Here is a 15,039-nt window from a genome sequence, read left to right on the forward strand (position 1 = left end):
TGGAAAGGAAGGATGCCATCCTTTAAGTACACGAAAGTGTGGGGGTGTCTGGCAAAGGTATTAGTTCCTCCTCCTAAACGGGTCAAGATAGGACCTAAAACTGTGGACTGTGTATACATAGGGCCCGCAATAAATAGTGGCGCCTATAGATTTCTAGTACAGAAGTCTGAAATAGAAGATATCCACGTAAACACCATTCTGGAATCGAGAGATGCTAAGTTCTTTGAACACATCTTTCCTTTCAAACAGAATTCAGTAGTCTCATCTGAAAGTAGAAAACGTGTAAGAGATGAGGAAGAGGAAAATCTAGAAACATCTAAAGAAGATGATATGGAAATCGAGGAAACAACACTCGAACCTCGAAGAGGCAAAAGAACAAAGAAAGCTAAGACATTTGGTCCTGATTTTCTAACCTATATGGTAGAAAATGAACCTCAAACTTTCACAGAAGCAATGACTACTCCAGAAGCTCCATTCTGGAAAGAGGCTGTTAATAGTGAAATAGAATCCATCATGCAAAATCATACATGGGAGCTAGTAGACCTCCCACCAGGTTGCAAGCCTCTAGGCTGCAAATGGATTTTCAAAAGAAAATTGAAACCCGATGGATCTATAGACAAGTACAAAGCAAGACTTGTCGCAAAGGGATTCCGACAAAAAGAAGGGTTAGATTACTTCGACACCTATTCTCCAGTTAGTCGAATCACCTCAATAAGAGTGTTAGTAGCTATAGCATCCTTATATAATCTAGAAATTCATCAGATGGATGTGAAAACCGCTTTCTTGAACGGACAACTCGAAGAAGAGATATATATGAACCAACCAGAAGGGTTCATAGCTCCGGGTCAAGAAAAGAAAGTGTGTAGGTTAGTGAAATCACTATATGGGCTAAAGCAAGCTCCAAAGCAGTGGCACTTAAAGTTTGATGACACTTTATTATCAAACGGATTCAAGATCAACAAATGTGATAAATGTGTCTATACAAAGATCACTGCGAAAGGATGTGTTATTCTATTTTGTATGTAGATGACATGCTAATTATGGGAAATAATTTAGACGTCATCAATACAACTAAAAAGATGCTTTCGAAAACTTTCGACATGAAAGATTTAGGGAAAGCGGAGGTCATTCTTGGAATTAAGGTTTCCAAGACGACTGAAGGGATAAGTTTATCTCAAACGCATTACGTTGAGAAAATCTTAGAAAAATTCAGCAAAGATGACCTAAAAGTGGCGAATACTCCGATAGATCCAAGTATTCACTTAATGAAGAATACAGGGAACGCAGTAAGACAATTAGAGTACTCTCGGATTATTGGAAGTCTGATGTACCTAATGAACTGTACTCGACCCGACATAGCCTACTCAGTCAGTAAGCTAAGTAGATTTACGAGTAACCCGAATAACACACATTGGAACGCCATAACGAGAGTGTTACGGTATCTAAGAAAGACGAAGGAGTACGGACTCCATTATACCACATATCCCGCAGTCTTAGAGGGATATGCAGATGCAAATTGGATATCAGATACCGACGACACTAAGTCAACCAGTGGATATGTGTTTACACTGGGAGGGGCTGCCATATCTTGGAAATCTTCGAAGCAAACGTGCATTGCTCGATCAACAATGGATTCAGAATTCATTGCTCTAGATAAAGCAGGGGAAGAAGCAGAATGGCTGCGACAATTCCTTGAAGATATTCCAATATGGCCAAAGCCGGTGCCTGCAATCAACATACACTGCGATAACCAAGCAGCGATTGCACTGGCACAAAGCAAGATGTACAACGGTAAGTCTCGACACATTCGTCGGAGACATAATACCGTTAAGCAACTTCTCTCTGAAGGGATCATAACTATAAATTATATAAGATCCAAAGATAACCTAGCGGATCCATTTACAAAAGGGTTATCTAGAGAGTTAGTAGTTGCATCATCAAGGGGAATGGGGCTAACGCCTAAAGTAAATGAGTAAAGGCATGGTGAAACCCTACCTAGATGACTGGAGATCCCACGATCTAGGTTCAAAGGGCAACTGAAGCTATATCCTGACTCGACAGTAACACTGTAAGAGATCTTTATCTCTTACCCATTCCTAGGATGACAACAGTGTTACCTGCATTGAGAGGTTAAGCATTAAGCTTTTCATGAATCCGAAAACTTAGAACTTGATTCTAACGTGAGGTATAGCAGGATACCTTATTACGGATAACCTATATGTGTGTGAATTGATGTCGGTTCTATGGGAAGGTCGTCTGGGCCGACTTCTCTAAAGCACACACGAAATCGGGAATGTTCAGGACCGAAATGAACACAACCGAGAACCTAAGTAAGTAAGGGATTAGCTGTGTGATAGCTATTTTGGATTACAATTCCCAGGACTCAGTTCAAGACGTAAAGTTCACTGCCGTCCTTGTAGACCTTGTAGTTATTCACTAGGAAAGGTTCAAAGTCGAAAGACTACCTTCTTCCGATGCAGCGAAGTTCCGCTTATGAGCTCTGTCAGTGTCAGTCTGTCAGTATAGTATGTCTGCATATATCATAGCATAAAACCTCAAATTTTCATTCATGTGGGGGATTGTTGGAATCGGAGCCTATTTTGGCTCGAGCCGACTCGTCAAACTCAGAAACGGAACGCGCCATTGCGTTCGTCTCGTCGAGCTCTACAATTTAGAGCCAAGAATCACTCAAATCCGATTCCGGATGAATGAGAAATTCAAGGTTAAAGTTTGAACGAAAAATCGGTTGAAATAGGTACTAAATTGTCAAAGAGGACAAGTCAAGTTAGGGGGCACTTGCGCGAAGAGGACGCGCTCAGATCTGGACGGTGGGCATTAATTCCGCGGGATTGAATCAGATCCAACGTCCCAAGATCAAACCGCCCCTAATATTCAGTTATAGTCCCTGGTTCCGAACAGTTGTGCTCTTTAACCCAAAAGACACTATACACCTATTCAATTCCTATATAAACCCATCAAACCCACTTCATTTTTCATCAATTCAATTCATTCTCTTCTTCTCTTCCCTTCTAACAATTAGAGGTTCTGGTTAGCCTAGAATATCTAATTAAAGAAGTATTTTCTAGAGGTTCTGGTTAGACTAGAATATCTGGAAAAGGAAGAAAGAAGTCTCGAGTGAAATTTGAATTTCAGAAGCATCTAGAAGATCATCCGCATTAGTCCAAGAGCTCATAATACTGACAAAGGTTCGTCCGCTTTCAGAATATAGAAGTACCATCTTAGACTTCTGAAAGGTTAGTCGTTGTATCCCGAAGGCATTCACCCTAACGTTTGGTACTGTTACGGGGGTGTAAAATGTCTTAAGGAAAGAGAATTTATTCTTGCCTCGACTACATTAACACCTATCTCGGTTAGTCCGAAAGAAGGAATATTAATTAATCATTATTTCTTATTAATTTATCTCTCTATAAGTTAGAGAAAGGAAACTCTGTCTAAATTAAGCCAAGACAGAGAGAAATCGACTTATCGATTAATAACCAGAGAATAACAAGATTTAGGCAGAAATTCGCCCTTGTGTTCAGGCATCTTATTGTTAGGAATGTAAATTCATTTTGTTTGAAGCTTGAGGTGGCTATATCACACTTTGCTGTCAATAATCCATATGAGGTGTCAACAATATGGAACCCACGGTGAGTGAGACATCTCACTTTGCTGATCATACTATTGCTTTATGAGGTGTTTTTCTACGTACTTGTATTCTCTTCTAAGACTTCATAGTACTTCTCCTAGTATAAACAAGACGTAGACGATAGTTGTGCTCTTCTTATTTGGAGAGAAGAAGTTATAATTCATATATTACAAGTAAAATCTATCTACAAATTATTTATCTTTGTGTTATTGTCAATTCGATTTTAGTTGCATTGAGTGTCTAACACTCAAATCCTTTCTCAAACCCATCATGATTGAATGAAAATGAAATTAGTCCGAAGTTGTGGTACACAACCATTGTCTTAAAGACATTTGAAAATGATCTACTTCCAAAAAAAATGATCTATTTCTATGAACAAAATCTTCTATCATATACTTTACTAACACTACCATTGTCTTAAAAGGCATCTGAAAAGGGTGTCTAATAAGCTGTACTCGGTGATTGTGGAAAGACTCCCATATAGATGTAAGATAGTTATCCCAAAAACATTACTAGCATTTAGGAGTTTTGGCTTCTTGAGGTTTCCTTCTTCTTGTGATTTTAAGGTAAGTGAGATGAACTGATGTATCTAATGTGGAGTACTGCGTTTATATACACGAATTGTATAAACACCATCATTAAAGACATCTTGGCTCCTACAAGCTATATAAAGATCCTTAAGGTCGTTTAAGGACAAACTTTATAACACACAAAGTTCATTTTCTTTTGTTTTACTTTGTCGACACTTAATAACTCAAATTAATAAATGATAGATTTCAATTTCCACTGATACACAAAATCAGTTATTTCTAGAATTTCAAAGTACAAGCAAAACCAACTGAACAAACAATTTGCAAGATACATCATAAATTGAGTAAGTCTTATAACTGTCATTCTCAAAGACATCTTGGATTAAGAAAATCATACAAAGGCTTCAAGTAAATACAATTTTGTCTCATGACATGACTATATCCATAAGCGGGTTGCCTACGGGTTCAAATGCGCGTATCATACAGATTTCTTATAGGTTGCCGTAATTGCGTTGCGTAGTTAGCAATTGCACCTGGTTTCTATCTCTCTCTCCTCGTCTGGTAGCGTCCGACGGCCGTTGGCAACTTTTCTTTCTTTCTTGTCTCCCGCGCTAATTTCCCAACACACAAGCTCCCGGAACCCTAGAAATTTCCCACTCTGACCAATCGGAAGCTCGGATCTCATACTAGGGTCCAGATCTTGCGAAAGAAGTCGTAATTTGCCCAATTAAAATTCATCAAAGCCTCCTCCTTTGCGGAAGCCATCTTGTTCTGTTTGTTGGGGTTTGGGTGGTGAAGTTGTTGAAGAAATGGAGAGTTTTACAGCGAAAGATGTATCGACTATCGGAGGAATTGCTACGGTTTCTCTGCTACATTCTTTCATCCCCACGCATTGGCTTCCTTTCTCCATTGTTGGCCGCGCTCAGAAATGGACCCTTTCCCGCACTCTACTCGTTAGTAAGCATCTCTCTCTCTCTCTCTATATGAAATGTGTATTTTGTTTGATTTGATCTATCAAGTTGTAAAACCCAATTAAGAACCTTGACTCTATTAAACTGCTCCTTGATGGGGAGATCTAACCTATTTTTAGCTGCAAGATTGTCGAATTTCGTTCATTAGAATGCTATATGCGTATAAAATATTAAAATTAGGGAGAATTATTGGAGGGTAAAGGAGGAGCTGAATATTGAATGTTGCCCAAAACCCCACTTATATTACTTCAGTTTATGAACTTGAAACACCCCATGTTTAGAGCATGTCCAACCCCAGCCGGGCTGAGGCCATAAATTCAAATTTATGGCCTCAGCCCCCCGCTCCAAGCCCAGCCGCTTGGAGCGGAGGCTGGGGGAATTTATGGCCTCAGCCCCCCGCTCCAAGCCCAGCCGCTTGGAGCGGAGGCTGGGGTCGGCCATTCAGTCGCCCCTAACATTAGGGGCGACTGAATGGAGGCCCCAAGTGACCGTTGGGGCCCCAACGGTCACTTGGGGATGCCCCCCTAGCCGTTGGATAAAATCCAACGGCTAGGATCTACTTTTTTTTTTTTATCTTTTTTTAATGTAAATAATAAATTTGTAATTTTAATTAGTTTTAATTCTTTTTAAAATTTTAGAAAAACTTAAATATTAATAATTAAAATACATCCCACCAAATGTCGGTCCCCGAATATTTTTTCAACTTTGAAAAAAAAAATATTATTTCGAAAATAGTTCAAACACGTGTTTTATATATGCATAAAATCACACACGTTTTTCGCACACCGACTAAAAGTCCACACACGCGTCTCCCACATGAACAAATTTTCGGCCTCAAAAGAGGCTGGGGCTGGAGCTGAATTTTAGAGGCTGAGCTGAGGCCAATAATTTTAGGTGAAAAAGTGGTTTTTTCGGCCTAAGACAGGCTGGGATTGGACTTGCTCTTAGTATACTCTTTTGGAATAAATCATCTTTTCTTACTGTCATGTGTGTATACCCACGAACTTTAGATGTAACGAGGTTTAGGGTATTAGTCCATATACATTAGAATATAGTTCGTTGAACATTAGAAGAAAATGGTAAGATTTGCATACTATGGAGTGTTGATTGCTCCAGGATTTGTTATTCGATCCATCAAATGCTTAATTCATTCGGTTCTACTCATAACTTGTGTGGTCAAGGTGGTTACTCAATATTGTTAACTTGTTATACTTATGGGTCTCGGACTCTCAGGTATTGGGCAAAAGTTCTAGTAAATGATTAATACATGTCTCCTCAAATATTTGGATGTGTCATACGAAATTTAATCAAACCCCATACCGATTTAGGCAATTTTCCCTTTCGTTTTCCTTTTAGGCATCACTAGACATTGACATTTTCTGTCTGAAGTAATTCACATAGGCTTAGGTCTAGCACAACACCACTTTAACACCTCTTGTTTTCACGCTCTCTTAGTGATGCCGTCCTGTTTTACTTTCAGTTTCTCTTAATCAAGTACCACAAATATTGCAAGTACAAGAAACACTAATCAGACTTGGAAGTGAAGCGTATACTGTAAAGTCCTTTCTTGGAGACAGCTTTTCCGTATTTATAGACATTTTGTGACTGTGACACACTACTTCCTTTAGCTTGCATTTAATACAATTATATCAACTCCTTGTACGCTAGTATAGATACCTTTCTCTAGGAAACTCATGATTCAATTCATCTTGTTTTATAGTACTGAAATATGACCGGCTATGTAATTCTGCCGTTTACATATTAAGTTAGACAAGACTGATGTACATCGTAAAGTATATGGGCAAGCGAGGCAATTAAATGAAGCATCTTTCTCATGAAGAGTTTACTCCTTTTTTTCCTTTAAGATGTTGCTCATTATGTTCGTGAATCGTGATTGGAAAAATGCTCAAAACCGAAGTTCATAAATCTTGCGAGTCATATTATGTTTTGTCTGTAGAATCATTAAGAAGTTGCTCAGTAATTCGTTGTGTTACAATTTGTAGTCGATACCATCTCAAACCAAAAGATAGAAGTCCAGAGACAAACTCCAAGCCCAAACTTGATTTCCTTTTCTGCTTTTAGAATAAGGTTGTCAAATAGATTTTTGAAAAGAAAACACTGTTCTGGCATCAGAACTTGAATACTGGTCAAGTTATATTAATCTTACTGGAATTTCTGCATTGACATCCAGTTCTGTACCCTTTAAATTTTACATTCAGAATCTGCAGATTGCAAACTAAGGAAAACCATGGAATTAATATCTTTGTATTTTATTTATACTGATTTGTCCTTGTATCTTTCTTTTACGCAGCTGCTTTTGGAGCAGTTTTGCATGTATTGTCGACTTCACTTCTTGGTATAACTGCTATCACCATTTCAAACACCATTGCAAGTGAAGAAACTGTCCACAAACTTGCTTCTCTGCTACTGGTAATTCTGGGTGGTAGTTATATTGTGTTGTATCTACGTGGAAAGGGAGGTCACTGTCACTCACACAATCCTCCCATGGAGAAAATGGCGGTTGCTGGTCTTGTTCTCGTCCCTGCATTATCTCCATGTGCAACCACACTTCCAGTATTTCTCGCTGTTGGGAACTCTTCCTCCATGATGGTGCTTGCAATTATAGTGCTTTTGCTGAGGTAATTTATTACTCATTTGCTGCACTTCCTGTTTCTTTTAACGGAAATTTGTAAATAGCATATTAATCTTCAGTATATGAAGAATTTTTCGTCGTAGAAAGTTATTTCTTTGACATAAACTTATTCTGAATTTCTGATAAAACTACTTATTACTCTACGAGTATTCTGAGCCCCAACTCCAACGTGTGGTTGTTTTCTAGATTCTAAGAGTCGCAATTAGCTGATTGTATCCTTTGAATTGATTGAGGACTTTTAAGAACTTTGTGGGTATCATTGTGTCCGATCTGATGAATATGGTTTATGAAATAATGCCAGAATTTTGCTTTAGTAGTTTAGATCCAGATAACGAAAGTTATGATATCGTTCATAAACGAAGCAAAATTGTTTGTTCAATTCCTTTTGTTACCTCTTAAATGTATGATGTGTCTAATATATATACTTGACTTGGTGATCATACTCTTCCTTGTTCTTTGTTTGTGATCTGCAGCACTATAACTGTGATGACTTCACTTGTTGCTCTATCTTTCTATGGTGCCAGTCAACTGAAGTTTCATTGGGTTGAGCGAAACGACAAGCTTCTAGTCGGATCAGTGCTGTGTTTGGTTGGAATCTTAACACTTATTTTTCACGATCATGATCATGATGAGATTTCAATTGGGGAGCACTTGCATAGAAAGCTCATTGGTCTGTGATAGTTTCTTTTTCAATTTTACTCTATACCAAATCCCTCCGCAGATGGTGATGATATCCTCGTGTTGTTTCTATTGTTGTTTTTGATGTAGTTAATTCTGTAATTTTCATCGACAACTCTAGCTTGTTTCACTGTTTTGCGTAGATCGTTATTGTGCGTCACTGGAAAAAAAAAAGGTTCATAAATCACATAAACGGGCGAACAAGTAGTTGTTTTTTGCGTACTTAGTAATACATTCTCCAAGAATTTCTGTATTTTTTCCACTACCCCAACCCTTCTACTTGGAATACTATTCTCTGTGGCACCCTGGGGTGTTTAGGGGCTAAACCTTTTCAAGATTCTATTAAGAAAGTCTATCTGTACTTCTAAATTATGTAGAATGGTTTGATACTGTTTACTTTGAAAAACGTATGAATCTTCTCTCGCTTGAATCTGTACGTTTGTGCATGTAGTTCTTCTTTATTTTAAATCGGTCGAAAATTTTAAATCTAGTGGACAACCGGTCTAATGCTTTAGTAGGTGGATTTTGTAACTTGTTTTTTAGGTTAAACCCACTGGTGATTAGTTTGATGGGTCAATGTATCAAACCCTAGGGTCATCTTCGGGTATAATGCTAACGAGATAGTAAACCTACTCTTTCTTTAGGTTTTAGATTTTTCTCTTCATGGAAATCTTATTGTGCTAAAAACCCAATTCTTCCTGTGTTTCTCTGCATTCAAAAAGAATTTGGAATATAATTTTTGGTAATCAAGTTGTATCTCCGGCCTCGTATATTCGGTGGAGACTATCCAAAGGTCTTTTTGGTGGGAAAAATCCAAAACCATCCACACCATCAACTGGACGGTAATTTGTCAACCTCGTAAATTCGGAGGTCTGGGTTTCAGAAACCCACTCATTGACAACGAAGCTTTCCTCAGCAAACTGACTTGGCGTCTTCTCAAGTACCCAGATGCTCCCTGGGCGCAACTTCTCAAAGCCAAATATTTTCTGAAGAGTCCAAATCCTACTCGGCCAAACCTACACATTCCTGGTTTTGGAAATCGATAGCCACGAAATTTGACACGGTTAACAAATTAATTTTCTGGGATGTTAACAAAAGCACCAATATTAATATTTGGGAAGATTATTGGATCCCCAATCATGAACCCCCTTTACATAACCACTACAACTGCCCTACAATAAGGTGGCACAGCTTATGACTGATAACAAATGGAACATAAACATGTTAAATCTCTACTTTGATAGCGACATAAGCAGGTCTATTCTCATTATCGACATTCAACCCAATGCAGAAGACTCGATGAAATGGACTCTAACCAAATTAGGTAACTTAACCATCAAATCCATGTACTATCATTTGAGAACTAGTTCCTTTGACTAGGATTGGAATTTTATATGGTCGATACCAACTATCCTGAGAATAAAACTATTCCTCTGGAAGTGTTGTACTAACAGTCTCCCGGTAAGGGATAAATTTGGTAAATTTATAGGTCACTCCTATAAGTGTCTCCTCTGTGCTAGCAATGAAACGATTACGCATATTCTTCTTCACTGCCACTTTTCTCGCACTATTTGACTGTACTTCAATATCATTACAGATAACTTTATTAACATCCATGATTGGATCATTTTCTAAAAAAACCTGGATGCGGACAAGATGACTATGTTTGCTAAAATCATGCGGTTTATTTGGAAAGTGAGATGCGAAAAATGTTTCTCTTCGAAAGAACAATCCTCCATGCAGGTTATCAAGTTGATTCAGGGAACGACAACCAACACCATGGTGGAACAACGAAACAAAGATATGAAGCTCCCAGCTAAATGGCACCCTCCAGAAGCGCAATTCCTCAAGATCAATGTAGACGCTTCTTTCACGATGTGTACTGCGCCTGCAGGTATTGGCTGCATCATTCATGACGAGAACGCGAAATTTATAACAGCTTTGGCCGACAACATCAAGGGACAAACGGCATAAGAGTGTGAATGCTTGGCAATCCTACATGCCATACAATGGGCCATTAACCTCAACATCTCCCACCTACGTATTGAAAGCGACAGACTCAACTTAATAAACTTTCTCAGTGACCAGAGACAGGCGATCGACTGGCAATCGGAAAAGCATATGAAACTCATCGAATCATACAAACCAAGCTTCGAGGAAATCAGATTCTCCCACGCTCCTAGATCTCTTAATGAACTGGCAGACAAATTAGCGAAATGGGGGAAGAATCATGGCATAAGGCGCTCCTGGCACTCGATTACCTCTCTGAAGCTCGAATTGGCCTATTAGCTCTTTCTTGTGGGTTGGTCTATTCAACAACAAAAAAAAAAAAGTTGTATATCCGGGTTTCAACAAAAAAAAAGTTGTATCTCCGCGTACCAAACATGAAATATATATATCCAACACTTTTTTTTTTTTTTTTTTTTGTTGAACTTCCAACACTATTCTTCAACAAAAAAAATATCCAACACTATTCAAAATGGAAGTGTTTGCACGGTGTAAGAACAATTAAGAAAAGACTCCATGTGAGCACATTGGCCCATGACTCATAGTCATAGGCTGCTTTTGGAGCCAATGAAGCAGCTTATTATAAATAGACGCAGCAAGGGCTTTTTTATGACCAAAAAAATATTAGGGTTTCTGAAGTTTGTAATCTAAACAGCCATGGTGGCCGCCAAGAAGACGGTAAGACCTCTCTCTCTTTCTTCCTCTCCATAGAATTTCGTCTGATCTCTTAACTCAACTCATCATAAATGCCTACAAAATCTGTATGTAGGTTCGAAAAATGATTTACTCAGCAATTTGATGACTAGGGTTTATGTTATTTGATTTTTGCAGAAGAAGACTCATGAGAGCATCAACAATAGGTTAGCTCTCGTGATGAAGAGTGGCAAGTACACTCTTGGGTACAAAACTGTTCTCAGAACTCTAAGGAGCTCTAAAGGTACAGTTTTTATTCATATTTCATTTTTTTTCAATTTTCTTCTTCATTAGCTTAGATTTTGTTAATCAGATAGAAAAAAAGTATAATGATTTGTGATATGGGTTTATGATAAATATGAATATAGGGAAGTTGATTATCATTGCCAATAACTGCCCTCCTCTTAGAAAGTCTGAGATTGAGTATTATGCTATGTTAGCTAAGGTTGGAGTTCATCACTACAATGGCAGTAAGTCTCTCTCTCTCTCTCATCTCTTTGAAGTTATTTGATCTAACCATGTAATATCGAAACTGATACCCAATGAGGGTGGGTTTGTGCTAAATTTTGTTTGAAATTGTTAGTTGGACTGGGTAGATGATTTTGCTTGTATAATTAACACCCATAGTGAACCGAGAGTAGATGTAATCCTGTTCGAAGCAAACCAAATGTCTTAAGTAGTGGCTTCTCTTGAAGTTTGATATGAAGTCGAACTCAAGGTCTAAATAACAGTAGTCGGATTTTAGAATGTTTGTTTTATCAGACTCGTTCGAGCTTCGAGGGCTGATTTGGGGTCTATTTGAGTCGGATGAGTCAGATTTAGACAATGTGAAAACGACCAACACCACTTTTGTTTATTACCTTTAAGTTCAAAACTAATTACAACGAAATCCCAAAAACTGATTTTGGGTATTATTAATACTTGGATAAAGGATTATAACTCTTTAGTTAGTCTGAATGATTAATCCGTATATGACATTTTCGATTACATCTATTTAGCAAGTTTTGTGAACCTTATTATATAAACCACAGTGTATGTTGTCTAACATTTGCTTGTGTTTCTTATCTCACAGACAACGTCGACTTGGGCACGGCTTGTGGTAGATACTACAGGGTATGCTGCCTCAGTATCATCGATCCAGGTAGGTTTCTTCAATATAGATTTCCGATGTTAATTTACTTGTAGGTGAGCGAATTCTTTATTTCGAAGTTGACACTATTTCTTTTGATTGTTTCTAATAGGTGATTCTGACATCATTAAGACCATCCCTGGCGATCAGTGAGAGAGGAAGATGATGTAGTCTTGGGTTCTTGGGGCACTGATTTTGTTCTTGGTTTATTTTCTGTTATCAAGTTGGTTATGTAGTTCAGTTCTTTTCGATATTACATTAGACATTGTTCATGTTCTGATTTGTGCAAGAATTTTATGTTTAGAGGAAGTATTTGTTCTTTGGAACCACGCAAAAGGTCGTATTTGCTAACCTTGTTTTTGTTGTTGAGAGCTTTGCTAACCTGGTTTGGTTCTTGATTGCCCTAGTATGGATAAGGAGCGCCTAGGTTTGCTCAATAACCAAGTAGCTTCTGCTGGTTTTGCTAATGCAAGTTCACGCTGAACTTTGGCCCTTCCCTTGTATTAGGACACCCCTATTCTGAAATATAAGAAGGTAATCAAAGCTGATATGCCCCGACTCCCAAGAGCAATGCAATATACCAACAATAACAGCTCCTTAGCTTATTTGACATAATTATACCTCTACTATGAAGGATAAAGCAGACTAGTTCTCGTTCGTGGAGTAGTTGTGCTGCGAACTTTAGTTATCTTGGTGGACCGTGGACGGTTAGTTGCACAACCCCATTTTCACTTTTTTTTACTCAAATTCAAACCCTAGAAATTCCGGAGCCCGACCGGTCCGCGTCCGCCAAAGCCTGATAGGGCTCGCGGGTACTAACGGGCCGCTCGCACCTCAAAGGTGAAAAATGACCGGCTCGATCCGCCTGAAGATCTTTAGCTAGGGATGTCAACGGGGCGGGTTTGGGACGGTTTACCTCTTTTCCAAGTCCGCCCCGTTAGTAAACGGGTAATAGTTAATCGGGGTGGGTATTTAATTACCATACCCGTCCCGCCTCGTTTAACATGAAACGGTGCGGGGCGGGTCGGATTTAAACATAAATTTCATATTTTTATTTCAAATTAGTTAGATTAATCAAAATAATATAAATATTATAAACAAAATTGTATAACATTTTGGTTTTATCAACTATAAACACTACAACTTATTACATAATATAAAATATAAAATAGTTAAATATATAAAATAGTTAAATTGATGATATAAGATAAAAAGTTTTAGAAATCTATTGTATATATAATACATAGCATATTTAATCGGGCGGGGCGGGTTTTATTACCTAATCCCAAACCCGCTCCGAACCCGGTAAATAGTTTTATCTTCGTACCATTACCGTCCCATTTAATAAACGGGGCGGCAAAACCCGTTCCATTAGGGGCGGGTTCGGAAAAAAACCCACCGGTTCGGACCAAATTGCCACCCCTATCTTTAGCGGACTCAAAGTATGTGAGCCTGATCTGCCCGAGACCGAAGGAAAACTGCCCGCAGGCGTCCGAGCCCGACGGATTTCCAGCCAATTCCCAGTTAGGGGTGGGAAAAAGATCCGGAAGACTCCTATCCGACCCGTTCGACCGAGATAAAAAGTGTCCATGAACACCCGATGGTCATAGCGGTCAGTGTCCGACCGGGCCGAAAGAATTGACGGACGGTCACGATCAAAATTCTATGTCAAAGGACCGACCGCTAACCGACCGACCAATATAGACTGTCTAAATAACCAACCGGGACGAATGACCAAATAGGTTGACCGACTAAACTATCCTTATTTTTAGAAATTGACCGTTGAATTTTTATAGACATGAATATGTGATGGTCGTTGGGTATAGTCTTCTGGAAGACCAAACATTAGTACATGACTTAATTATATCTTGTCAAATGATGATCAATTATGTCTTTTTCTTTTTTATATTTACTTTTGATTTATTGGTTAAACATCTTCATTTGTAAGTAATTTTGTTTGTGGTAATAAAAATAAAGTTCTGAATTTAAGTAAATTTTATTGGAAAGTTCGGACCGAGACCGACTGGCCCGGTAAAATAAACGGTCTTAGACGATCAATGGACAACGAATTCTTGAGAGTGACCGTCCGAGTAAATAGGTGGTCACCAGCAATTTATGCCCGAGTCGACCGGTTCGATGAAGTTAGAGTCCGGTACCGACCGGCCCGGACCGATTCCCACCCCTGTTCCCAGCCCTAGGTGTGGGGGTCGATTTCTTTCGATCTCTTATAGCTTGGTGATGAATGATGGATTAGGTATTTATAAGTGTGGTAATAGTGTAAGGCTATAGCATATTTGAGTCTGTTTTGGAAATCTTCTCTCTTCTCTTCTCACTCTTTATTTCTCCTTTACATTTGTACATCTTCTCTCCACTTCTTGAACTCCCTTCCTATCTTTTCCTTATATCTATGTCGCTCATGATCGCTCGACCAAGAGGTTCCACCCAGAGTAACCATATTGGATTGGAGCTAGATTTGAAGTATGCCATGTGGAGCTAAAGAGGTGAATAGCGGAGAGATAAATTTTAAAGATTGTACAGACCATATAAATCTTACCACTGGACGAAAAAGAGATTGTGTTTGATATAAAAGGAAAGTACTCCATTACAAGTTTTATTGATGTGTTTCATGGGTCTATCCCGCGAAATTGTTTGTTACGTTCCTGTTACGGATATAAGTTAATAAACTCACATTCCAAAAGTAGTAAATTGTTATGACACAATAGAAGCTA

At 38.6% G+C, this 15,039-nt stretch overlaps 2 protein-coding genes across 2 annotated transcripts; both read left to right on the plus strand.

Moving 5' to 3' along the window:
* Positions 1 to 4,547: 4,547 nt before the first annotated feature.
* Positions 4,548 to 8,887, plus strand: LOC147545472 (Fe(3+) dicitrate transport system permease). The gene is made up of 3 exons (XM_086673142.1): positions 4,548 to 5,136; positions 7,462 to 7,789; positions 8,277 to 8,887. Exons 1-3 carry the CDS (start codon positions 4,989 to 4,991, stop codon positions 8,479 to 8,481), a joined length of 681 nt encoding a protein of 226 aa, XP_086529268.1. The 5' UTR covers positions 4,548 to 4,988; the 3' UTR covers positions 8,482 to 8,887.
* Positions 8,888 to 11,035: 2,148 nt separating this feature from the next.
* On the plus strand, positions 11,036 to 12,632 carry LOC147545473 (large ribosomal subunit protein eL30). The gene is made up of 5 exons (XM_086636444.1): positions 11,036 to 11,166; positions 11,320 to 11,425; positions 11,550 to 11,651; positions 12,254 to 12,322; positions 12,423 to 12,632. The coding sequence occupies exons 1-5, from the start codon at positions 11,146 to 11,148 to the stop codon at positions 12,461 to 12,463; spliced, it is 339 nt and encodes a 112-aa protein (XP_086492570.1). The 5' UTR covers positions 11,036 to 11,145; the 3' UTR covers positions 12,464 to 12,632.
* The last annotated feature ends 2,407 nt before the right edge of the window (positions 12,633 to 15,039 follow it).

The sequence above is a fragment of the Eschscholzia californica genome, unplaced genomic scaffold (genome assembly GCF_041429995.1).
Source record: "Eschscholzia californica isolate CP2 unplaced genomic scaffold, dmEscCali1.0.p SCAF_4, whole genome shotgun sequence".
In the NCBI taxonomy this organism is placed as follows: domain Eukaryota; kingdom Viridiplantae; phylum Streptophyta; class Magnoliopsida; order Ranunculales; family Papaveraceae; genus Eschscholzia; species Eschscholzia californica.

What these genes read in the sequence shown, in the direction of transcription:
- LOC147545472 (XM_086673142.1), top strand. Translation starts at nt 4,989, where the DNA reads ATGGAGAGTTTTACAGCGAAAGATGTATCGACTATCGGAGGAATTGCT. An exon ending in TTCCCGCACTCTACTCGTTA is followed by an intron (nt 5,137 to 7,461) that starts GTAAGCATCTCT and finishes TCTTTTACGCAG; the next exon opens with CTGCTTTTGGAGCAGTTTTG. An exon ending in ATTATAGTGCTTTTGCTGAG is followed by an intron (nt 7,790 to 8,276) that starts GTAATTTATTAC and finishes TGTGATCTGCAG; the next exon opens with CACTATAACTGTGATGACTT.
- LOC147545473 (XM_086636444.1), top strand. Translation starts at nt 11,146, where the DNA reads ATGGTGGCCGCCAAGAAGACG. An exon ending in AACTCTAAGGAGCTCTAAAG is followed by an intron (nt 11,426 to 11,549) that starts GTACAGTTTTTA and finishes ATATGAATATAG; the next exon opens with GGAAGTTGATTATCATTGCC. An exon ending in CCTCAGTATCATCGATCCAG is followed by an intron (nt 12,323 to 12,422) that starts GTAGGTTTCTTC and finishes TGTTTCTAATAG; the next exon opens with GTGATTCTGACATCATTAAG.